General features: G+C 39.6%; 1 protein-coding gene across 1 annotated transcript in view; it reads right to left on the bottom strand.

Annotated features, from left to right (window-relative positions):
* Nucleotides 1–10,015: 10,015 nt before the first annotated feature.
* The window catches only part of ZSWIM6 (zinc finger, SWIM-type containing 6), a 138,307-nt gene continuing 124,444 nt past the window's right edge, over nucleotides 10,016–23,878 (bottom strand). The window contains exons 10-14 of the mRNA XM_011992140.1: nucleotides 20,870–21,005; nucleotides 17,518–17,675; nucleotides 16,732–16,895; nucleotides 14,555–14,636; nucleotides 10,016–12,738 (exon numbers count right to left, since the gene is read on the bottom strand). Of these exons, the coding sequence (XP_011847530.1) occupies nucleotides 11,876–12,738; nucleotides 14,555–14,636; nucleotides 16,732–16,895; nucleotides 17,518–17,675; nucleotides 20,870–21,005 (1,403 nt within the window). The 3' untranslated portion in view covers nucleotides 10,016–11,875. The remainder of the gene's footprint in view (nucleotides 12,739–14,554; nucleotides 14,637–16,731; nucleotides 16,896–17,517; nucleotides 17,676–20,869; nucleotides 21,006–23,878) is intronic.

Genomic DNA, 23,878 nt, shown 5'->3' with positions numbered 1-23,878 from the left:
CCAGGACTACAGGCACACACCACCATGCCTGTAGGGACAGGGTGTCACTATGTTGCCCAGGCCGGTCTTGAACTCCTGGCCTCATGCAATCCTATCACCTCAGCCTCCCAAAGTCCTGGGATATAGGCATGCGTTATAGCACCTGGTTGTCATAGCTTTAACTGCAGAACAAAGATGAAACAGATTATTTGTTTCAGTAACTTATTGTTGAGTGGTTATATTTATTCCCTGACCAATAGGTATAGAGCCTTTCTCCTTTTGAAGTTACCACAACCAGAAGCACCAACTGACTGGGTAATCGTGAAAGGTGGATATTTAAAGTGTCTCCTTAAAAAAAAAAAAAAAAAAAAAGTAGCAGCATCTGAGGGTTTGTCAGGTTCTTTACTGCATTCAAGCAGTAATATGGTTTGGCTCTGTGTCCCCACCCAATCTCATCTCAAATCATAATCCTCATGTGTTGAAGGAGGGACCTGGTGGGAGATGACTGAATCACGGGAGTGGTTTCCCACATGCTGTTACCATGATAGTGAGTTGGTTTAAAGTCTGTGGCAGTTTCCTCCTCACTCTGTCTCCTGCCACCATGTAAGAAGGTGCTTGCTTCTCTTTCTCTTCACCTTCTGCCGTTATTGTAAGTTTCCTGAGGCCTCCTCAGCCATGCAGAACTATGAGTCAATTAAGTTACTTTGTTTACCCAGTCTCACATAGTTCTTTTTAGCAGCATGAAAATGGACAAATACAGAAAATTGGTACCAGGATAGTGGGGTACTGCTACAAAGATAACCTGACAATATGGAAGCGGCTTTGGAACTGGGTAACGGGGAGAGGATGGAACAGTTTGCAGGGCTCAGGAGAAGACAGGAAGATGTGGGAAAGCTTGGAACTTCCTAGAGACTTGTAGAATGGTTTTGACCAAAAATAGTGATAGTGATAGGGACAGTGAATTCCAGGCTGAGGTGGTCTCCGATGGAGATGCGAAACTTATTGGGAACTGGAGCAAAGGTACTCTTGTTATGCTTTAGCAAAGAGACTGGTGGCATTTTGCCCCTGCTCTAGAGATCTGTGGAACTTTGAACTAGACAGAGATGACTTAGGGTATCTGGTAGAAAAAATTTCTAAGCAGCAAAATATTAAAGATGTGACCCGGCTTTTTCTAAAAGCATACAGTCATATACGTTCACAAAGAGATAATCCAAAATTGCAACTTATGTTTAAAAGGGAAGCAGAACATAAAAGTTTGGAAAATTTGCAGCCTAACCATGTGGTAGAAAAGGAAAACTCATTTTCTGGCGAGAAATTCAAGCCAGCTGCAGACATTTGCATAAGAACAAGGAACTGAATGTTAGTAGCTGAAACAATGGAGACAATGTCTCCAGGGCATTCCAAAGATCTTCATGGAAGCTCCCCTCATCACAGGCCTGGAGAGCTAGGAGGGAAAAATGGTTTCGTGGCCAAGGCCACATGAAACGACACAATCAAAATCTATCAAAATACCAACATTATTCTTCACAAAATTAGATAAAACAATCCCAAAATTCATATGGAACTTAAAAAGGGCCCAAATAGCCAAAGCAATCCTGAGCAAAAAGAACAAAGCTGGAAGCATCATGTTACCTGACTTCAAATTATACTACACCCTCTTCAACAAGTGGTGCTGGGACAATTGTATGATCACATGCAGAAGAATTAAACTGGACCGCTGTCTCTCACCACATATAAAAATCAACCAAAATGGATTAAAGACTTAAACATAAGACCCAAAACTATAAAAGCACTGAAGAAAACCTACAAAAAACTTTCCTGGACATTGGTCTAGGCAAAGAATTTATGACTGAGACCTCAAAAGCACAGGCAACAAAAACAAAATCACACAAATGAAACTATATTAAACTAAAAAGCTTCTGTACAGCAAAGAAACAATCAACAGACTGAAAAGACAACCAGCTGAATGGGAGAAAATATTTGCAAACTATGTATCCAAAAGGGAACTAATATCCAGAATAAACCAGGAACTCAAGCAACTAAACAGGAAAATAAAATGAATCAAATAATCCCATTAAAAGTGGGCAAAGGATATGAATAGACATTTCTCAAAAGAAGACATACCAATGACCACTAGGTATATGTAAAAAATGCTCAACATCACTAATCATCAGAGAAATGCAAATCAAAACCACAATGAGATATCATCTTACCCTAGTCAGAAGTGTTATTATTAAAATGACAAAGTATAATAGATGTTGGTGAAGATGCAAAGGGCAACTCTTAGACACTGTTGGTGAGAATGTAAACTAGTATAGCCACGATGGAAAACAGTATGGACATTTCTTTAAAAACTCAAAGTAGAATTACCATTTGATCCAGCAATCCCACTATTGGTAATCTACCCAAAGGAAAATAAGTCAATATATTAAATGAATACACACACTCATATGTGTATTGCAGTGTTATTCATAATAGCAAATATATGGATCAACCTTAGTGTTCATCAACAAAAGAACAGATGAGAAAAATATGGTACATGATGAAATACTATTCAGCCATAAAAAAAAACAAAAAAACAATGAAATCATGCCATTTGCAGCAACATAGCTGGAACTGGGAGGCAGTATCTTAAGTGAAATAGGCCAGGCACAAAAAGACAAATATCGCATGTTCTTCTCACATATATGTGGGACCTAAAACATCTGATCACATGAAGGTAGAGAGTGGAGAGAGAGATAACAGAGACTAGCAAGGGTGAGTGTGGGGGATGGGAGAGGAAAAGTGGGTAAAAAGGTGCAAACCTTCAGTTAGAAGGAATACATTCAATATTTGATAGAAGAGTAGGGTGACTATATGAAACAAAATTGTTTTGTACTAGGGTGACAGGCCTTAAAAACCCTGACTTGATCCTTACACATTATATACATGTAACACAGTTTATCATGTACTCTATAAATTTGTACAAATAAAAAAATAAAATGCATTTTTAAATTATGGTATTTTCAACTTACAATGGGTTTATCAGGATGGGACCCCCTTATAGGTCAAGGAAGCCATCTTTATAGGAGGCCACTTTCTCTACCTAGGTCCTGGTGAACAGCAAGACCAAGGCCCACCAGAAAGGCCTTGGAAGGAACAAACCACTGCTCAAAGACATTGCCTTTATAAAGCATGTGGTGGAATTTCGGGGCTGCCAGACAAACTGATCAGAGAAAGAGGCACTTGAGAAGGTCATTGAGATAGAGAGAAATGCAGCACCCCCACTTCAATTTCACCTGAACCACTGGCAGGATACTCATGAAAACCCAGTGGGACCTGAAGGGCAAGATGACCTTGAGCGTGAATTCTCTGCCTAGCAGTTTATGGAAATGTTTTTCACACATCATCGTCGGTTCTGAGTCCCCCAAATCTCCTAGAATGACAGCAATCAAAATTGATTTGGGGAATTTCATCCACAAATTAAATGTGCTGCTTCCCAATATGGAAGCTCAGTGGCTTTGTCTCACCACCAGTGAGGGAACCTGAGGGTTTGAGGTATGACGTGTAAAGGACAAAAAGGCATTTGATCATCAGGAACAATTGAATGGTTTAAAAGTGGATGCAAGTGCATTTCCAGCTCTGAGAGCCATCGGAAACAATTTGGGCTGCTTACTTACTATGATTTTAGGAAGGCTCGTGTCTCACAAGGTTACAGTGTCTTCTCCAATATATTCCCATTTGTTCTTTTTAGGTGCTGTGTATATGGGATAATGTATTGATTGCCAGAGGAAGCCACCTGTCTAAAAGTTTGTTCCAAGAGAACTCTTTCGCAGAATGTTTTTTGGCTTCTACCCATGGTTGTTACGAAGAGGAAGCTCCGTCAGTATCCAGCCTCTAGGTATTCCCTTATTGTTACATGCAGCATTTCAGTGCAGCAGCACTCCCTGCCCATGATGGCAAATGCTGCTTCTCTGCCTGGCATGAGGGAATCACAAAGGGAGAAGTGCTCCTGTGAAGGATTGCTGGCAGAGAAGAAGCAGGATTTGACGTTGGGGGCTGAGATCTGGCTTTGCCCAGAGCCCAGCCTCCAAGCCTACTTTTTCCAGTCCATCTTATTGCATAATCAACCCTTTATGTAACTCGTGGGAATATTGGATGTGAGGACAAAATAAAAATGAGTTTTAAAACTGTGCTTCCTTATACAGATTCCTGCATCCCCTACTAAGTGTCAAAAATCACTAAGTCTGGGGTTGGGTCCAGGAATTAGTTAACATAGGTAGTCCATGAACCATGCTCTGATAAACACTGCTATACTAGATGATTCAAATATTAAGGAGATTAAAATGTATTTTGTTACATGAAAAACTCCCTTCCACTATCTGCTGCTAACCACTGGCTGGGATGCAGATGACAGCATCTGGATTAGTCAACTTGGACCCAGAGATGGAAAATGTGGATGTGCTCTGGACTGCCTATCTTGGCACCGTGAGGTGAGCTATTAAGCTTCTATTTGATTTCAAACACCTATATACAGACATAGAGACATGCGAACACCTATATACAGACATACAGTACATAAGATTGGGTTTCCTTGACTCAGGTGAGGATATCCAATTGATCATATCATGTTGTTCTGTTGAGCAAAAATGCAAAAATTCAGATAGTTCTTCAAGAGTTCCAACCACCTTGTTGCTTTGCCCATTTTAAAATTCATTTTGGCAATCTTTTTGAAGGTCAGAGCTATGTCTTGTATTTCTTTGGATCCTCTATGGCACTAAGAGCATAGTAAGTGCTCAAAAACACAATAATTAGTCCACAAGAAGCAGTAGAGCATGATCACTTCTGAGTGTGATTTGGAGCCAGTTTCTTGGGTTTGAATATGCCACTTATTAGCTGTGTGATTCTGGCAACTTGTGTCTCAGTTTCTTAGTTCCTTTGTTGGTAAAATAAGGAAAATAAATACCTGCCTCCTAGGATTGCTGTGAAGAGCAAACGAGTTAATCTATATAAAATACATAGAAACAGGGTCTGGCACATAGTAAGTGTAAAATGTGGTTGCCATAACTATTATGATGATGGTTATTATGGTGATAACCAAAACCATATTACAGGTCCACTATAATGCTAGCACTGGTGCCTAACAGCCTTTCAGTGTCTGTGGATGAGCATAGTGCACTATTCTAAAATGGAACCAATGTTCAAACCACTCTGAAGGACATTTCATCTCTTCCACCTTTTGTGTTACTTAAAGGAACATATTTACAAGGCAGCAGCCGATTTAAAAACCATCCGTGGAGGAAAAGCAAAATTCTTTTGTACATGCCTATGTTTGAAGGACCTGCATCCTTCAAGTTAGAATTTATCAGAGGAGCCAATTATTTTTTTCCGAATGTGAATACACACAGTGAAATAGGGCAATTTCTTTCAAAAAGCATCATTTTTTTTTCCTTCATGCTTCTGCCTTGAGTAGGAAGTGTTTCTAGTTTGGCTCTGAGTGCAAAGGGAAGAGGAAAGAGGCTGTTTTCTTCCTTGCCTATTTTAAAACTGGGTTCCCTGTGCAGCAGCAATTCACCCCATCACAGCCCAACCTTTTACATAGGTGTCACCAGACCTATGAACGTAAATCGCCGAAACGCACTTCAAGTGTTACAGTTTATGAAGATATTTAGAAAGTAATGCTTTTCATTTTGCTGCCCTTTCAACCTTTCTGTGTGCTTGAAAACTTCAGAATAAAAAGTTGGGAAAAGGAAAAAAAGAAAAAAAGAAAAATAGAGAGGAAGAGGGACTATTGACTCCTAACTTTTAAGCAACCAAGATCTCCAAAATGTAAAAAATATGAAATTCTTGCCAAATGACAGCACAGAGTAGAAGTTCAAAATATTCACAAGGCAGTTATATTTGTAAGGCTGCCCATCAGTAGGTTGTTATTGTTCCTGGCACAGAGGACACAAAATGATGATTGCACAGCTGAAAATAAATCTCTCTTCTCTGGAATCCCACATCTCAGCAAGTAGGGGCTCCCTGCTTGGCCATATCTTTGCTCTCTGACCCTCCCCTTTATGTCTGGGGCTAAGCCGTGATGGAGTCTTCTCTGGGATTTTCCAAACTAGAACTCAGACGAGACAGTCCTTCTCTGATGGAGAAACCATGAGATGGGAGGATGAGAGGCTTGTTTTCTATCTGTGGAGAAACTATTTTATGAGAATAAAGTCAATATGCAGAGAACAAAGAAGAAGGGCTCAGTGGACCGAGTGCTAGAACGAGCCAGCATTTAAAGGCCAGGAAAATCAGGAAGGACTAGCAAAGGTTTACATCAGTAAGAATTCAATGGAGGAAATGAGTATTTCCAGGACTCTCAATTTTCTATCAAATCTCTTCACTCACACCTTGTCTCATGGTTTTATATACATTTTAAAACCAGACTCCCAAATGTTTATATCTAGCCCTGAGCTTTATTCTGAAGTAACTCCTATTTGACATCTCCACATGGGTATCTTACAGGTATCTCAAATTCAGAATGTTCACTACTGAACTCCTGGTCTTCCTCCAAAACGTTTGCTCCCAAAACCTTCTCCATTCCAGTTAATGGCCACTTCTTCCTTCCAGGTGCTCCAGTTTAAATTCCAGGGTCATTTTCGATGCATCTCTTTCTCACATGCTAATGCTCGTATCAGGAAATGACTCAGCTTTCCATGAGATGCAGACTCTTGCCACCATCCTCATTGACCCCACTGGGGCCAAGCACCATCGTTTTTTGCCTGGATTACTGTTAATAGCCTCTTGTCTCTCGGCTTCTCCCTGGCTGTGCTAACCACACAGCAGCCAGCGAACGTCTTCTCATCTCACTTAAAAGTCAGATCATATGATTCCTTTCTCCACTGTAGATCCTTAAAACAAAAAAAAACAAAAAACCCAGGCTGGGCGCTGTGGCTCACGCCTGTAATCCCAGCACTTTGGAAGGCCATGGCGGGCAGATTGCCTGAGGTCAGGGGTTTGAGACCAGTCTGGCCAACATGGTGAAACCCATCTCTACTAAAAATACAAAAAACTTAGCTAGGCGTGGTGGCGGGCACCTGTAATCCCAGCTACTCAGGAGGATGAGGAAGGTCGCACTCTAGCCTGGCTGACAAGAGCGAAACTATGTCTAAAAAAAAATAAAAATAAAAATAAAACAAAAACCCACAGAAGAAAAATCTTTGCCATGACCTACAAGCTAGGAGCTGAACGCTCCTGCTCTTCAGCCCAGCCTCCTCTCTCTCTCCGCCCACCTCACCACCTCCCACCCCATTCTGCCCCAGCCAGTCCCTTTGCTGGCTGTTCTGACTAGGCTGGCACATTTTCACACGTCCTCCTTGGGGTCTTAGCACTTGCTGTTCCTTCTGCCTCAAACATACATCTGCCCAGGCACGTACAGGACCAGCTCCCTCACTTCCCTCAGGCAGCTGTGGGGACGTCACATCAGCAAGGTCTTCCAGAATCATTCCACCTCAAATCACACCCCTTCCCCCTGCCTTTCTCTACAACACATATCACCAGTTAATACTTCATACATTTTTATATGTGTCCCTCTCACTAGAATTTTGATCCATAAGAGGACATTTTGCTTTCTTCATTGTCTTTTTAGCGTTAGAACCATGCCTATTGCAGGATAGGCTCACAGAAAAACGTTCACTGAAGAATCCAATACATTTCTTCTTTTGCTCAAGCTAGATTGAACTAGTCCAGTTACCAACTGGTGTTAAGAGTTCTTAAATTTTACCTCAGTCAGAGAACACCACACACTGGGGCCTGTTGGGGGAAGTGGGTGCTGGGGATAGGGAGAGCAGGACAAATAGCTAATGCATCCAGGGCTTAATAGCTAGATGACAAGCTGATGGGTACAGCAAACCACCATGGCACACGTTTACCTATGTAACACACCTGCACATCCTGCACATGTATCCTGGAACATAAAATAAAATTAAATAAGAATTAAATAAAAATTTTACCTCAGTCACACATTTATTAAAATGTATCAGGTTACTTAATTTTTTTCCTACATTTTCCCATCTTCTCACTGACCTTTAATTTCTGAACCAGCTGCAATTTAACAACTTTTTCAGCAATTGAGAAAAAGTTCAGTTCTCCTTTGCCGCTACATTGTACTACTGTAATATTGTGACTATAGTGACTTCAGTCAAGTTTTATTCAGCTTATTAATATTTGAAAGTTATGAAACATTCATTTTCTCCCTGAAAGTATAGCCCCTACTCTCAAATGAAATCACAAATCAAGAGCCAAGAAATGCAGAATTCCAGTCCAGGCCCCAATTAGGAACACATTATCTTGCCTTTGAATTATCCAAGCTTGTCACTTCTATTTCTCATTTCTGCTGTTCCAGTTTTAACAGTCTCAGAAGTCTTTCTAGCACCAGCCCATTGGAAGGTAAGAAAACATGTACATACAAATCAAATCAGTTTTGTCTACTTGACCATAGTCGTAAAAATGGAGTTGAAGGCATGGTGGGTCAGAAACGTTGGCTAAAACGGGGGTGGGCAAGTCATCCAAGATCATGTGTATGTCATCCTTGGTCTCCATGTGTATTCTAAAAGCTCATGATAGTTCTAAGATCTCTCTGCAAAAATGGCCAATTAACACAGAACAATTTCCATCAGGGAACATCTCAAAGTCTTAACTATTAGAAGTCACCTTTCTTCTTCCTTTGATGCCATCTTTCCGAACTGTATCGCAGTCTACTTCATTATGAAGTGTCCCAGCGTTTTAGTAGACCCACATAAACTGTATTTGCCCTTAGGCAATGTCAGCTTTCAAAAAAGTAAGAATAAACTTACAAAAAAGAATCAACCTTCAAATCACTTTATGGTTTTTATTTTTATTTCTACTTAGCATTAATGGGATTTTAAATGTCACTATGGATTCATTTACTTCAACTTCCACCTATCGACTTAACCTCTTGACATTTGGAATCCACTGTTAAGACTAGATGTCAAATAAAAACTTAGAACATTTCAAAGGACTAAGTATTCTGAAAATGGTAGATTTAAAAGAAGTATTTGTCAATCCCACTTCTGGATATATAGCAACAAGAATTGACAGCAGGGTCTCAAAGAGGTATTTCCACACTCAAGTTCACAGCAGCATTATTCACAAGAGCCAGAAGTGGGAGGAATCCAAATGTCCACTGATGGATGAATAAACTAGATGTGATACAGACACACAATGAACGAGAAACCATGCAGCCATAAAAAAGGACATCCCCTCACATACTACAACATGGATGAGCCTGTGGGACAAAAGTGAAATAAACATTGCAAAAAGACAAATACTATGTGATTCCACTTACATGAGGTGCCTAAAATATCACAGATGGTATCATAACAGTAGAAAGCAGAGTGCTGTGGCTACCAGGGGCTGGAGGGAGGAGAAAAAGGGCAGTCATGTAATGGGTAGGTAGAGTTTAGTTCTGCAAGATGAGAAAATTCTGGAGATCTGTTTTACAACTTTGTAAATATTTTTAACACTGCTGAACTGTACACTTAAAAATGGCTAAGATGGTAACTTATGTGATGCTGTTTTTAAGCATATACACACAAAAACTATTTGCATCATTTTGGGTACAAATCCTTGATGGAAATACTGGACACAAGTGTCTATGGTGTGTATGTAACATTTGCCCTTTATATTGTAACTTCCTTTTAAACCACACACACAAGAAAATCTCTCACGAACTCAGCCTTTATTAAATATATCAAGTACTGAGCATCCTAAATTATAGCTTATTAGAGGAATGACCAAGGGTTCAGACAGAAAACAGACTATTCTGTTTCATATTTTATCTTTGTGATTATTTGGTTTATGTCCGCCTTCTCCATTAAGCAGACAGTGAGGTCCAGGGTCTGATTTTGCTCACCATTACATTTCCAGGGCCTAGCACAGTGCCTGGAAAATAGCATATAAATGTTTATTGGATGAGTCAGTATAGCATTAGACACTTGGAGATGTAGTACTACCCAAATTCAGGTGCAATAAGAGATATACCATAAAGGAGGCAGAATCAACTTTCAAAAAACTAATTTTAATCAAAACAAAAATTGTTGATCATTAACAAGTTTATAAAACAGTGATTTAGTTACATAAATAAATTGATATCAGTGTATCAAATCTTAATTACTTTCAACTTCATGAGCATGTTTACATGGGTGATGAAGTACAACCTTTTTTTTTTTCTTTTTACCTATTATAATAAATAAAATGGAGCGCATGAAATAGTTCTTCTAAACAAAAATACCTACAAACATACCTCTAAGCATGTTCTCTAATGAAGGGAACAAGAGACACTGGACAACTTTTGCACCAAAACATAAAAATTGCTTTAAAAAGCACAAGGTTACAGAACCATCAGCTAAAGTAAAGACACTATACTGTAACCAAAGTTGGTATTTAATAATATAATGAACAGTTTGGTAGTTAGATCTCCAGTTTGGTTATTTTAAAGCATTAAGACAAGGCAAGATAGAAGGCTGCTTTTGTTTGAGTAATTTCTAGAGAAAATAAAATATATTAAAAAAAAGAAAACTGAAAAGTAGAACAGTCATACCTACACAACTTTCTGTCCTGCACAAAGTCAAAATACCTATGCAGAATAGATATATAATATATATAATGTTATTTGTGCACAAAGGTTAGCTTATTATTAGCTCACTGCAAAGGCGTAATGTATCATTATGTCAATTGTTTTGGAAAACATTTTGCGTTTTGTGTCAAAAGGATATTTCTTTTAAGTTTCCTAAGCTAGGAGGCACGAACCCCAATTCCGGCATATTGTATATTCTTAATGCTAAGGCTTGCTGCTCTGGCTGTGTATTTTGTTGTCCCTCTTTATTCTAGTGCCTGTTACAAGCATGTGTGGTGTAGTGGTTGTTGGTGGTGTGTGTGTGTGTGTCTGTGTGTATACATATATATATGTATACATAAATTGTATAAATATATATACATATATAATTTCTCCCAATAGATCTCAGTCCAACCATGCAATCCAAAAGGTGGCTCTGCATAGATGCCCAGCATGAAGTTCACCACCTGAGCCAACCCTGAAGCAAGGCGTACTTTTAGTCCTTCTGATAGGTTTTCTCTCCGTTTTTTTTTTTTGTTTTTGTTTAAAACCAAGCTACTGCAGCTTCAAGTATTTTGCATTACATAGAATATTTTTTATAAATTAGTTAATGTTATATTTTCAATATTCAGACATATACTATAATATATATACAGTACAATAAATGCTCTCATTCTTTTTTTAATTTTTTTGGATAAATCCCTGAGAATGTATGTTGACAGTCGCTAAGTTTCCACATGCACAAGCATCGTGTGCCATGCTTCTGGACGAACAGCACTGCAAAGCCACATGGGTCAGCCTTTTTACTATTAGTATTTCGTTTTGTTGGTTTGTTTAAATATGCTGAAAATGTAAAGATGAGTTACAAAGGAGTAAAGCTGAATCCATTCGAGGTACTTATCACAGGATGGAGGTGTTTTGTTTGGTTTTTAAAGCCATTTCAATTATTTTTTTTGAGGCTGTGAACGTATACAGAAAACAGGAGAGCTATGTGGACTTTTGCCACTTGACAACATATACTCAGTGTAAACCAAACCTTTTTAACCTCTCTCTCATACAAAACCAGAAAAAAAAAAGAATTAAAAAAAATAATAAAATAAAGGAAGGAAAGAAATAGGGAAAAAATAAAAAACACACAAACTTTCACAACATGACAATTTAGTCTGCAAACGCAATATAACTATACACATATAATACCGGTGTGGCTCTGTTCTTTAAGTTAAAAAGGGTACAAAGGCAGGCTCAAGTAAAAACAAACCATCCCTCCCATCCCCACCCCCCACCCCATTCATACAAGATCTATCAACCAAACCTCTCCCGAACCAACATCATCAGTTTCTTTTTGCCTTTGTAGATTTGTTTCAGGTTGTCAATAAACTGTGTAAACTGAATGTGTCCATCATGCGCCATTAAGAAGGTCTCTCGGGCTTTGCTGAGGAACTCTATAAACTCACTATAGTGCCGAGGACTGATGTGTGTGAGCCGTGAGTGCGTTGTGTTGATGTAGGCCCCAATCGTGGCATCCAAGAGTTGCCTCAAGGGGGCTTTGTCCAGTGACATCAGCTTACCAGAGTTCCTCCTCCCATGTAGTCCCACCATGCCAGGAGTGGTCAGAGTGCATCTGCGCAAAATGTCTGACAGTACCGTTGCACACTTGACACTCTTGACCACCAGAGGTATTATAGCTGCAAGCTCGTTTTTACCAAGGGAGTGGCTAAGCGCACAGGCCCACAAAACGTCATTAATGGCAGGGTGTGTGTCCTGATTGTAGCTCAGGTTGAGATGGGTCATGGCCAGGGTGGCCAGCTTGTAGGCCCTCATGGGGTACCCGCGGTGCTCCATGTACCGTGCTATTGTAAAGAGCTGTGTATAGCTCATGCCGGTCGTAGCAGCGTCGAGAACAATTTGGTATGCCGTCTCGAAAGCTATGTGATCCTTTTCACAAAGGGTTAGCGCAGAGAGGGCACAGTTCTGTGGATCCTTCATGGCACACTGCAGTGCAAGTGTCCGGGCGCTGCTGGCCAGCTTTTCCTGCTGGTGGCAGTCCAGGTGGAGGCGGACGATGGTGCTGTTGGACATCACGGTAGTTGCAACTATACTTGTGGCCTCGGTGGGAGTAAAGAGTGTAAACCAGGTCTGCATGATGCTGTCCAGGGCATAAACCCCTGCAAGGAACACAAACAGGCTCTATTACTGACAAGGAGGCTGGCCAGAGGTCCTGCCTTACTTTGACTTTTATAACCAGTGTTTACATTGTTAGCCATCACAGGACATGAGCTAGACTAGAAAACTCTGTAAGGTAATATGCCTGGGAGAAACCTTTAAAAATAAGATCATTATGAATTGTTATTCAGTGAAATGCTGAAAGGAACATGAACTTGCTATAATAGAGAACCAATCCTCTTGGTAGCTGGTATTTGTACTGTGCTGCTTGCCATTTCAGACAATGGCTTTTTGCTAATGAGTTCTAGTTCACTGGGGCTTCCTGTCAGAATCTGAGGCTCAAAAATTGCAACCCTCACCAAAACAGGGACTTTACATGGCTTGTGTGCTTGTGTGTAAGGTAAAAGTACACATAATACAAAATTTTAAAACACACAAAGAAGCTGGAAAATGTGGCCCATAATCAAGAGAACAAAGTCAATAGAAGCAGACCTATAGATGAATTAAACGTTGTAAATGGCTGAGCATGTCTTTAAAATAATCACTTTACATTCACAGACCCAATATGCCTCACTTGTAGGAAAATCCTAAAAGTGAACGACTTGAAGAGAAGGTACCAGGTCTCAGAGAGAAATCAGGTTTATATCTCGGGGCAGGGGTAGAGAAGTTATGTGGCAGTTCTTAAATTAGTATTATGTTTGTATTGCTTCACTAAAGCATGACTTTAATAATGTAAAGATAATCTTTGTATTGAGACCAATGTCCCTTTTCCAAAATACAAAACCATTATACATTAGTGAAAGAAAAATAATAATTTTATAGTATATGCTGTGTCATATCTAAACACTTGGATGGTAGTGTTTTCTCAGCATGAAGTGTATATCCCTTTCTGATGCAAATAAGAAAAAAGAACGTTTAACCAATATTTATTTTAAATAGCAACCGCCGGGCGCGGTGGCTCATGCCTGTAATCCCAGCACTTTGGGAGGCTGAGGTGGGCGGATCACGAGGTCAGGAGATTAAGACCATCTTGGCTAACATGGTGAAACTCCATCTCTACGAAAAATACAAAAAATTATCCGGGCGTGCTGGCAGGCGTCTGTAGTCCCAGCTACTCGGGAGGCTGAGGCAGGAGAATGTCATGAACCCAGGAGATGGAGCTTGCAGTGAGCCGAGATTGTGCCACTGCACTTCAGCCTGGGCAACAGAGCGAGATTCCATCTCAAAAATAAATAAATAAGTAAATAAATAAATAAATAAATAAATAGCAACCATTTGTTTCTGTTGGTATTCTTGCTGGGAATGTACAGTTTTCTTCTGAACTGATCTACTGCTGTAGCGGGAAAATAGTTAGCTGAAGGGCCTCACAAAATGGCAGCTTATGGACAGCCAGGGAATCTTCTTATGGCTAGCTACAATTGCTCACACATCTGGAAGATCACCTAAACCACACCCAGTGGTCACCATTTCTCTGCTGGATACCATGAGGTATGCCTTCAGATGATAAAGAAGAAAAACAGTACAACTAGGTAACTTTATATATATTAACTGAATAAAAACAGTTTACTCACTGACTTATACCATTTTAAATAAGAGGCTGGAGCTTCACAAATGTGATCAGTTCAAAGTTGAATAATACAAGTATGTATAACTGAAGGTTAGGGGTAGGGGGTCGGGGAAAAGGGAGCCCTTGTAGACGGCTAGAGGAGCGTTGGAGAAGTCAAAGTAAAAGAGTGAATATGTTCACGTGTCTGTAACTGACAAGTTAAATCCTACCATGAGGCACCTGGGAAAGCTTCTGTTCCAGAGTTTACCTACCGACTTCAGTAGCACATGTTACCAGCCACCTCACCATCTCCCGCCGTCGCCAATTTAAGGTTGACAGTGTCATTCGCATAACCTATAAAAGCAGGATAACAAAATGTTTTGGAAAACTATCCTCAGTCAATGAAAAAAAAGGGTATAAACTATAAGGCATATAAGGCATACCTACTGTCTACCACCAGGAAGATGAAAGTATAATTTAGAGCAAAGCTCTACATATGAATTTGGATTTGTCCATGGCTACCCCAAGTGGCCTTGCCACAGCCACATTCTCCTCCTGGCAAGAGGCCCACATTCTCCTCCTGGTGGGCCCACTGACCAGATTTGGTATCTGAACCAGTTACTCTATCCCTCATCTGCAAAATCAGAGGGCTGGACTGGAGCATTAAACATAGCCCATGCCCTTTTTCCCTCCCCATATTTAACATTCCATAGTTCAATTTCTGAGGCTCCTGTGAATCCATTCTAACCAGGAACTCTCAGTGGTGAAAGATGTATTTTAGAATAATCATTTTAGTTATTCCTTCAATCTCTGGTTGCTCCTTTCTGGTGACCATGAAGGTAACTCCAGGTTTATGGGGGAAAAAATCATCCTTGATATCATTAGTGATCTGATTTTGTTTTTCACTTTCTAATAAGAAGTCCTTAAATACACATATCCACCTCTTTGTACTTCCTCCATTCTTTAAGATTCAAAATATCCAGGGATGGCCGGGTGCGGTGGCTCACGCCTATAATCCCAGCAATTTGGGAGGCCACAGTGGGCAGATCACAAGGTCAGGAGTTCGAGACCAGCCTGGCCAATATGATGAAACCCCGTCTCTACTAAAAATGCAAAAATTAGCCAGGTGTGGTGGTGCGTGCCTGTAGTCCCAGCTACTCAGGAGGCTGAGGTAGAAGAATTGCTTGAACCCAGGAGGCAGAGGTTGCAGTGAGCTGAGATTGCACCCCTACACTCCAGCCTGGTGACAGAGTGAGACTCCATCAAAAAAAAAAACACAAAAAAACAAAAACCACACACGCACACAAATATCCAGGGACATAATATCCCCAAAGGCCCTCTTGGATTCCTTCCTAGGTTCCAGAAATACTCACAAAGGGCCTGTGAGATTCCTTCTTAGGTTCTGGAAAGCGTGAGGCAAGGAATAAGCTCTCATGCACATCCTATTTACCAAGAATTCCAAATAACGAGAAAGCTCATGCTAATGGTTCTTTCTGCATCACATCTTTAAGATGAGGCAAATGGTGACAAAAATTAGCCAAATAACAAGAATTAAAAAAACAAAACAAAACTGCCGAACCATCACTGTATAGCTTAAAAGCAATCTTCTATACCTTTTGCTTGTACAGTACTCTATGTTACAGTGGTAGGTACATTTTCCTGTGATCCTATTATTTAGACATTATTAGTAAGGGAGAATCCACAACTAAAAAACCAGATTAATTATCCAATCAGGGGATTATACTCCCCATACTTTAGGTAACTGAGGTATAACAATTTTGTTCACTGCTTTTTAATGGGAAGAAAGCAAATGTTAATAGAGATTCCATGAGAAAAATAGAAACAAATTTTTAGTTCCTGGTTTACACAGTGATCTGTTCAGAAACTATAAGGAAGCAAACATCTATCTGCTTGACCAACTCAAAACGTTCTTGGTACTCTGTTCTGCTGAAATCTAAACTGGACTCTGGCCCGATCACTCCTCCTTTACCTATTTTTCTCAGAGTTATTAAAAGGAGCTAGAACTGCCCACCTATTATGAAAATGCAAACATCAATAAAAATTTTTACTTCCTCTAAAAATTTAGCCCTAACAACTGAATCTTCATTATACATGCTAGCTTTACTTAAGTCTCTTGTTAGCAATAATTCTTCTCCTTTCATTCAAAGGAGAAACAGTATCGTTAAGGCTGCAATTCAGAAAATGATTTTCTTAATTGAAAGACACAAATTAGGCTTCTAAATGTACAGTCCCTGAACCTTACATAGCAGTCTGGTTCAGCTGGGAGTGACCACGTCTCTGAAATACAGTTCTCTCCTGAAGTCTAACAGATCTGTACTCCAAAGAGTCATTTACCTGCACTCAAAAATCCAATCAAACAAAAACAACCCTAAGAGGTGCCTTTATTTAGCAGTCTTTGATGTCCCGGGAAAGACTACCAGTCATGTACCTGCAGGCCCAGCTCCAGAGACACTTTCAAAAGAGTGATGTCTGGCAAACTGTCCATGAGAGTTGCTATTTTAAATGCATCTTGGGCAAGCTTGAAGATGTGTGATGAGGAGTGAATGTTTTTCTGGATGGATTCTAATACTGTTTCCAGCCTCCGAACATCGCCTGCAATGAACAAGGGAAAACCAAACCAAACCAAATCAAAGCAAAGCAAGACAAACAAACAAACAAACAAAAACCATACAACCATACACACACACAAAGGGGGAAAAAAGAAACAAAACAAAACATAAAGCACAAGTTATTTACCTAACATGTTCCCAGATGGCACACAACTAGGGCTCCCATAATTACTGCAATGTCTGTGAATCTCGGCTCCACAGAAAAAGATACACCGAGACACGCCCTCAATGACTCAAAGCACAGATGAACCAGAACCAACGTGAGACAGCAAACAGCTCTCCTAGTTCCTTCTTATGTATTTTTGGTGAATATTTCAGGAAGAAAAAAATGTAACCCAACTTTTAAATCTGCTTCTGAATTTCAACCATTTATATTTTCTTGGCATGGTAACTAACCTGAGCTCTGCCGGCAGCAAGTTAATGATGCAGGTAAATGAGGAAAATGCCACCTGTTTTGCCTTAAAAGCTAACATCTAAAGAAAAAGATCCCTTCAACCTATCTGACATTAACACCACTACTGACAATTTCATAGAAAACAAGACTTAAAAAAAAATAAACAGGCAAACGAATGAAACAATTATGAGGCCTCAGGACAGTACAGTACCTTTGGCTGCAGTTAGCATGGTGGATGCCAGCTCACACTGCTGGGACTCAATGTGGCTTAGAGTGAACCAGCGAGGGTAGCGGTTGGGAACAACTGATGCAATGTGGTGTGGGCGGGTGAGGTCTCCTGATGGAGCAGTAGATTCCAATACTAGTAACCTATAATGAGAAGACAAGGAAGGTGGCCCCTAGTTATTTCTTGTCCATTTCCTTGGCCAGAAAGACTGGTCAGCAGAAGCCAGAGGAGTGGGTAGATGGTCAGGCCTCTAGTTCAGGAAGGGCTGGTACAGCTATACTCTGCTGTGTGGATGCAAAATATCTAGATTTTTTGGACTATTAATTGTTTGCTATTAATAACTATTCAACACCCAAACCTTATTAATTGTTCATCACCCAAACCTAAGAGATTTTCTTTCTTCATCACCACTCAGAAAATTACAATATTCAAAGAAATTAAGATATGCAAACACTGAAGAACTTTTAAACACAGGTCTTGATGTTTACCTACAAATTTTGAATTGTATGACTCAAAAAATAAATCAACAGAAACTGTTAGTGAAATGGATATTTAAGACTGAGATCACAGTCAGGGAGCAGTGAATACTTAAGATGAATAAGCTTAACCTATTTAAACATAAAACAAGAAGGGGAGTAAAACGAAAATTACCTCCTTTCCATCCATTCATACTTTCTGCACAATTAGTTTCTTATGACTCCAGATATCTGACATTAGACTATGTTCTACCAACCATATTAGAGAAGATAAATGCCACCTAAGTGTCTGTCCCTTGACAGTTGTGCATAAATTCAGAGTGATTTCTGATTTTTTGTTAAGAATATACTGTCATGACGAAACCCTGTTTCTATAAAAAATAAATTAGTTGGGTATGGTGGCATGCGCCTGTAATCCCAGCTACTTGGGAGGCTGAGATGGGAGGATCAACAGCCTGGGAGCCACGATTACACCACTGCACTCTCGCCTGGGAAACAGAAAAAAACTCTGTCTCAAAACAAATTAAAAAAATATGCTGATGAAAAAATTTCTAACAACAAAGCACATATTTAGTAATCTCTTCTAAAAGTCCCAAAAAGATTAGTAGAGTACCTAAAACTGAAATAATTTATTTACAACCATCAAAATGCTGGCCTTCATTCAAGTACACCAGTGTTAAGAACTATGAAATAAGATAAGAGCTGGAGACCAAGGAGAGTCAGCTGGGTCTGGGAGTGATGCTGGCCTCAGGGCCCCACCCAAGAGCAATTATTGTCTGGTAAGCCAAATGGCTCATTCTCTTCTCCTTTTATCTAGGAACAAAAAGATGTTAGTGGTAGAGAAGGTGGCAAGGTAGGCAGTTAAGTAGTAAGAATATTGGCAGGGTTGCTATTTAGCTTTTGTATAAAACTCAGGAATATCCTCGTATTCACAGGCAGGTCTTGCCAGACTTACTGTAGGAGAAACTAATCAACATCCCTGGGAAGATGAGAAAATGAGAGCCGAAGATGACCTTCCTCGGCCTTCCCCTTCCAGAAGGACTAAGAAGCAAGCGAGCTACATCTCTCTTTTCCTTCCTGTTCCCCGGACCGCCTTGCAATACCTGGTGGGGTACACTACCTGCCTTCCATGGCAGACCTTTGGCAGGATAGTAGTGGCAGATAGAAGAGAGAAACTGGAAAAAAATTCCCCTGTACCCTGCTAGTATTCCCCATGAAGAAACTGCCTTGGCAGCAACCAAGGACAAATATAAATGAGTTTGTGAGTGTTAGAAAAGCAAGCCTTTCTGCCTGGCACATACCATTACATAAGCCAGAACCACACAGAAACTTCATGCTATTTTACCCTTAAACTTTGCCAGGGGTAGTAGCAACAGCATCTGGTGGCATCATAACATTAACATCTTCCCTTTAAAACAAGATTAGAATTCCTAAGATTTGAGTAAGTATAGAGCTGAGCATATGTCTTCATAAGACAGCTTCCATTTCAGCTTCCAAAATGAAAATAGGAACTCACTTATTATAAAATCATGCTCTAAAACATAAACCAAGTGGTATAATGTAATTTGGTGGGGGACTTTTGCTGATGTTTGTTATTGACTTATTTTTTGGTATTTTAAAAATAGAAAAAAGAATACTTAGGCAGATTCTCTAGTAAGTTAGTAAGATTCCATATTGCCAAGGAAAGCATGTCAAATTACAGGATGTCAGCCTTAAAACACACTGACACATAGGTATACACAGAGACACATACACACATCCTTATCACTGCATAAAAAAAGAGGCGTCCTGATAGACATAAGCTACACTCAATACTTTCAGAACAGAGTGACTTTGGGGACACTGGTAATTTATAGGTAAGGGTTTGTTTTAGAATCTACTTCACTGATTACAGACATAGAATCTTTGATGAAAAGCTTCTTGAGATCAAACTATTAATCAGCACACACAAGCTTTTAGGTCTATAACATGGCTTGTCCTTAGGTGATTATAAGGATGTCTAATCTGCACTTTCCATTAGAAGCATAGGAGTGTTTTATTAATTTTTTTAAAGGAAAAAGAAAATGTTGATGTTTTAAGAAAGATGGATGTTCCTTTTAGGTCCTTAAAATTTAAAGGTCATATGTATGATTAAAATATAATCTTGAACTCATTAAAATATTCACCTTGAACAAATCTGTGATAAAAATAATTATTAGGTGAAATAACTTTTAAAAGAATGTAGAAATAAAAAGGTGGGTGGTAGAGAACAACATATTCCAATTGTTATTGCTGAAAAGGAGGGACAGATGAGGAGATGGAAGCGGTCAGAAGAGAGGCAGGCAGAGCCTCGAGGACCCCGAATAGTGACTCCTTCACTGCTAAATGCACGTCCCACCTTCTCTCAGCCCCCGTGATTACAGATGTGCCTTGGTAATACAGGGAGTTGCTTTCCTGCACTACTGATGGAATGTGGAATTACAGCAGGTGTGAAGATCTCCTTCAATTATATTCAATCAAGTATATTTATTATTTACAACTGTTTCAAAAATCAGTTTTTTTCAAAACAATTAATTATTTATGAAGGTTTCAACTGTTGCTGTTTTGTGATTAAACTTGGCCTGAATTGTGCTTCAAGAAAAAGTAGGAAAAAGCCACAGTGTCCTTGAGTCTGATAGCAGCAAGGATAATTCTTCTCTTACTTTATACAGAAGCAAAATAAGTCAACAAGCAAATCACCTCGACAACAATCCAGAAAGCATAAATAGTTTCTTTAGCTTTTCTGCTGTCTATAAGAAACATGAAGGAGTAAGTCAGTTAACAGCCATGCTTCCCAGTGGGAATGTGGCCTGCCTCTGCCCAGCTGGGCTGTGAATACGTACCGCATTGCTCTCAGTGCAATTTTGTATGCCAGTTCAGCATCGTGAGGTAGGAGAGAGGTGAAGAGATACTTGGCAAATGTGTGCATTGGAACGCTCTCCCGATGGATTATTTCGCCTAAACCACTATATGGTCCGGCTGTGGGAAGAGAGCATACACATTTTACATTCCTAAAAAATGAACTAACACTTCTTGTAAAGCATATTTTTAAAATGTCACATAAAGTTACAACATATACAAACTAATCTAGTTAAGAATTTCATGTAAATGGCATAGAAAGGAATACAATTCTTAATCAAAAAAGATTCTTCAGGGTATAGTATCCCTTACAGATTTCACCTCATAAACAAACCCCTAACTGTCCCACAGCTAAATGAAAAACCCAGAACTCAAGGGGCACAGAGCATTCACAATACAAGTGCCTCAGAGAAAGGAACCCTCTATACCATAAAACCTCGCTGCATTTGAGCAACATCCTCTCTCAATGTGTGGCATCGGAGCATCTTGATTTGCAAATGCACAGATGACGCCACAGCCTAACTACGGAACCTACCCCTGGACCCAAGAAGGGTTATGGGCACAAATATGCCACGTTTCCAGAAAATGGTGCTCTGTTCAGGGGTGAGAGGTGTCGGAAGATTCTGAACCACAACTCTCTAACTATACACATTGTTGCCTCTAATGAGTAGTAACAGATATTAATTCCTAGAAAGTGATTGTTAATAAAAAGAATAGTTACCCATTTGATAAATGCTCTAGGCACAAGAAAAAAAATAAAGTAACTGGAAATCTACTATTCTTTAGGCTCCCGAAAGCCAATTTTAAAAGCAAAATTACACTTCAGCTGTCAAAGTTCATTTCTTAGTAAATTCTGACAGGCATGGTGGCAGAGCTGACTTCCCCTGTGTGGTCTTTGAATGCTGCTTTGAGAAGGGCAACACAGACTTTTAAAATAAATTCTGAAAGGAAACCACAGTGGTTAGTTCAACCACTTTGCACTAAGGTACTCTGAGGTTTAGTTACTGTAAAGTGTTTAATAAATTAGTTTCCATGTCACCTTCGGGTAACATCTGTTTCATGATTTCTAGAATTATGAACCATGACACCACTGCTCAGAGGACATGCTATATTTGTTTTCCATGAGAAAAATCAGTGTGGTGAAGAGTTTAGAATGCAAGAAATGCACTTCAGAAGAAAAAAATGGTAAAAGCAGTTCCTGAACTGGTGTTTGGTTATGAGCACATTATATTCCAGATCATTTTAATGGAGGTTATTTTTTAATTCAGTTCAGTTTTTTGTATTTTTGAATTATTCATTATTTAAGTACTTTAAAAATCATACAAATGTTTTCACCTAAACTAACATCTAATCTAAATCTCTAATTTTTCCAAATCCATTAATTTTTAATTTTAAATGTTTTAGTGATTTGATATTCTTCAAAAGTTCATATAGCATTATGATTGCACCTTTTGTTCACACAGCAAGGCTACATTATTTAAGTTATTAACTGTTACAGACTAAATATATATGTCTTCCCAAAATTCACATGTGGAAGCCCCCAGCCCCAGTGTAATTGCATCTGGAATTGGGGCCTGCATTACAGTAAAATGAGGTCATAAGGGGGGGACCCTGATCCAACAGGATTAGTGTCCTTGTAAGAAGAGACACTGGAGAGCTTGATCTCTCCGTGACGTGAAGACACAGAGAAAAGATAGCTGTCTTCAAGCTAGGAAGAGTGTCCTCATCGGAAGCCAAAGATGAGGCTGGCAGCATGATCTTAAACTTCCCAGCCTTCAGAACTGTGAGAAATACATTTCTGTTATTTAAGCCACACAATCTGTGGTATTTTATCATGGCAGCCCAATCTAAGACACTAACTCTATTTTACTTAAGGACTAATTATAGCAAATCTATAGATTAGCCATAGTCTTCATTTCTCCTCCATTTTCTTTCACTGTTTCCCTTTAAACCACCAAGTTACCTTTTTGTAACTATTCAGGAGATTCAGGATATATAATTAATTTTTTGCTATGATACCACCCAACAAGTAAAACATTTAGTCAGGTATCCAATAATTATTTGTGTATTATTAGTGTAATTCCTGGACTCCAGTGTACTACTGAATAATGACAACTTGACATTTGGCACCAAGTTTCCCCAGAGGTGCTTGTTCAATATGCTAATTTATCTATCCAATATTGTGGCCAGGAGAGATGAATACTAGTAACAATACTGGGTTACTGCTTCCTCTTTCCAGATATCTGGGCCTGCTAACTAATTTGCCTCTGACATTTGCAAAGAGTATAACTGCATGAAGAACTTGGTGCCCTCGTGTAGTCAATTCAGTCATGGAGTTCTCAATCTTCTAGCATTTACAGTAATGGCCCTGTGGCTTCCCCGCCTTGGACTGCCTCCTGTCCTGCACCTATTCACTCTTTGTGGGCCTTGCAGGGCCAGGAAAGGAGAAGAGGCAGAGACGAGTCAACAGTGCTCCTTCTCAGGCACAGTACTCATAAAAATGTTTGACAGGCGGGATGGACTAATCAAGACTAGGGTAAAGTTCAAAAATATTCATGAAAAATGAACATAGAGACACATTTAGGAAGGTAAATATAAACACCATACACTATCAACTTTGAAAATCACAGATCTTCCTTCTAAACTTCAGTAAAAGGGAAATCAAAAGTTAGTCAGTATAGCCTGTGACAGGCAGCATTTAAAAAATGTTTGTGACTAATGACATTGCTTATAGCAAAAGGAATTATATGGGAGAAAACTGAAAGAAAACAGTAAATTGAGGAATCAGGATCACTCTTTTTTTTTTTTTTTTTTTTTTGAGACCGAGTCTTGCTCTGTCGCCCGGGCTGGAGTGCAGTGGCCGGATCTCAGCTCACTGCAAGCTCCGCCTCCCAGGTTTACGCCATTCTCCTGCCTCAGCCTCCCGTGTAGCTGGGACTACAGGCGACAGCCACCTTGCCCAGCTAGTCTTTTTTGTATTTTTTAGTAGAGAC

This window comes from Mandrillus leucophaeus, unplaced genomic scaffold (assembly GCF_000951045.1).
Source record: "Mandrillus leucophaeus isolate KB7577 unplaced genomic scaffold, Mleu.le_1.0 Scaffold403, whole genome shotgun sequence".
Lineage (NCBI taxonomy): Eukaryota > Metazoa > Chordata > Mammalia > Primates > Cercopithecidae > Mandrillus > Mandrillus leucophaeus.
Note: the sequence above shows the minus strand (reverse complement) of the source record. Positions and strands in the feature narration are given on the sequence as shown.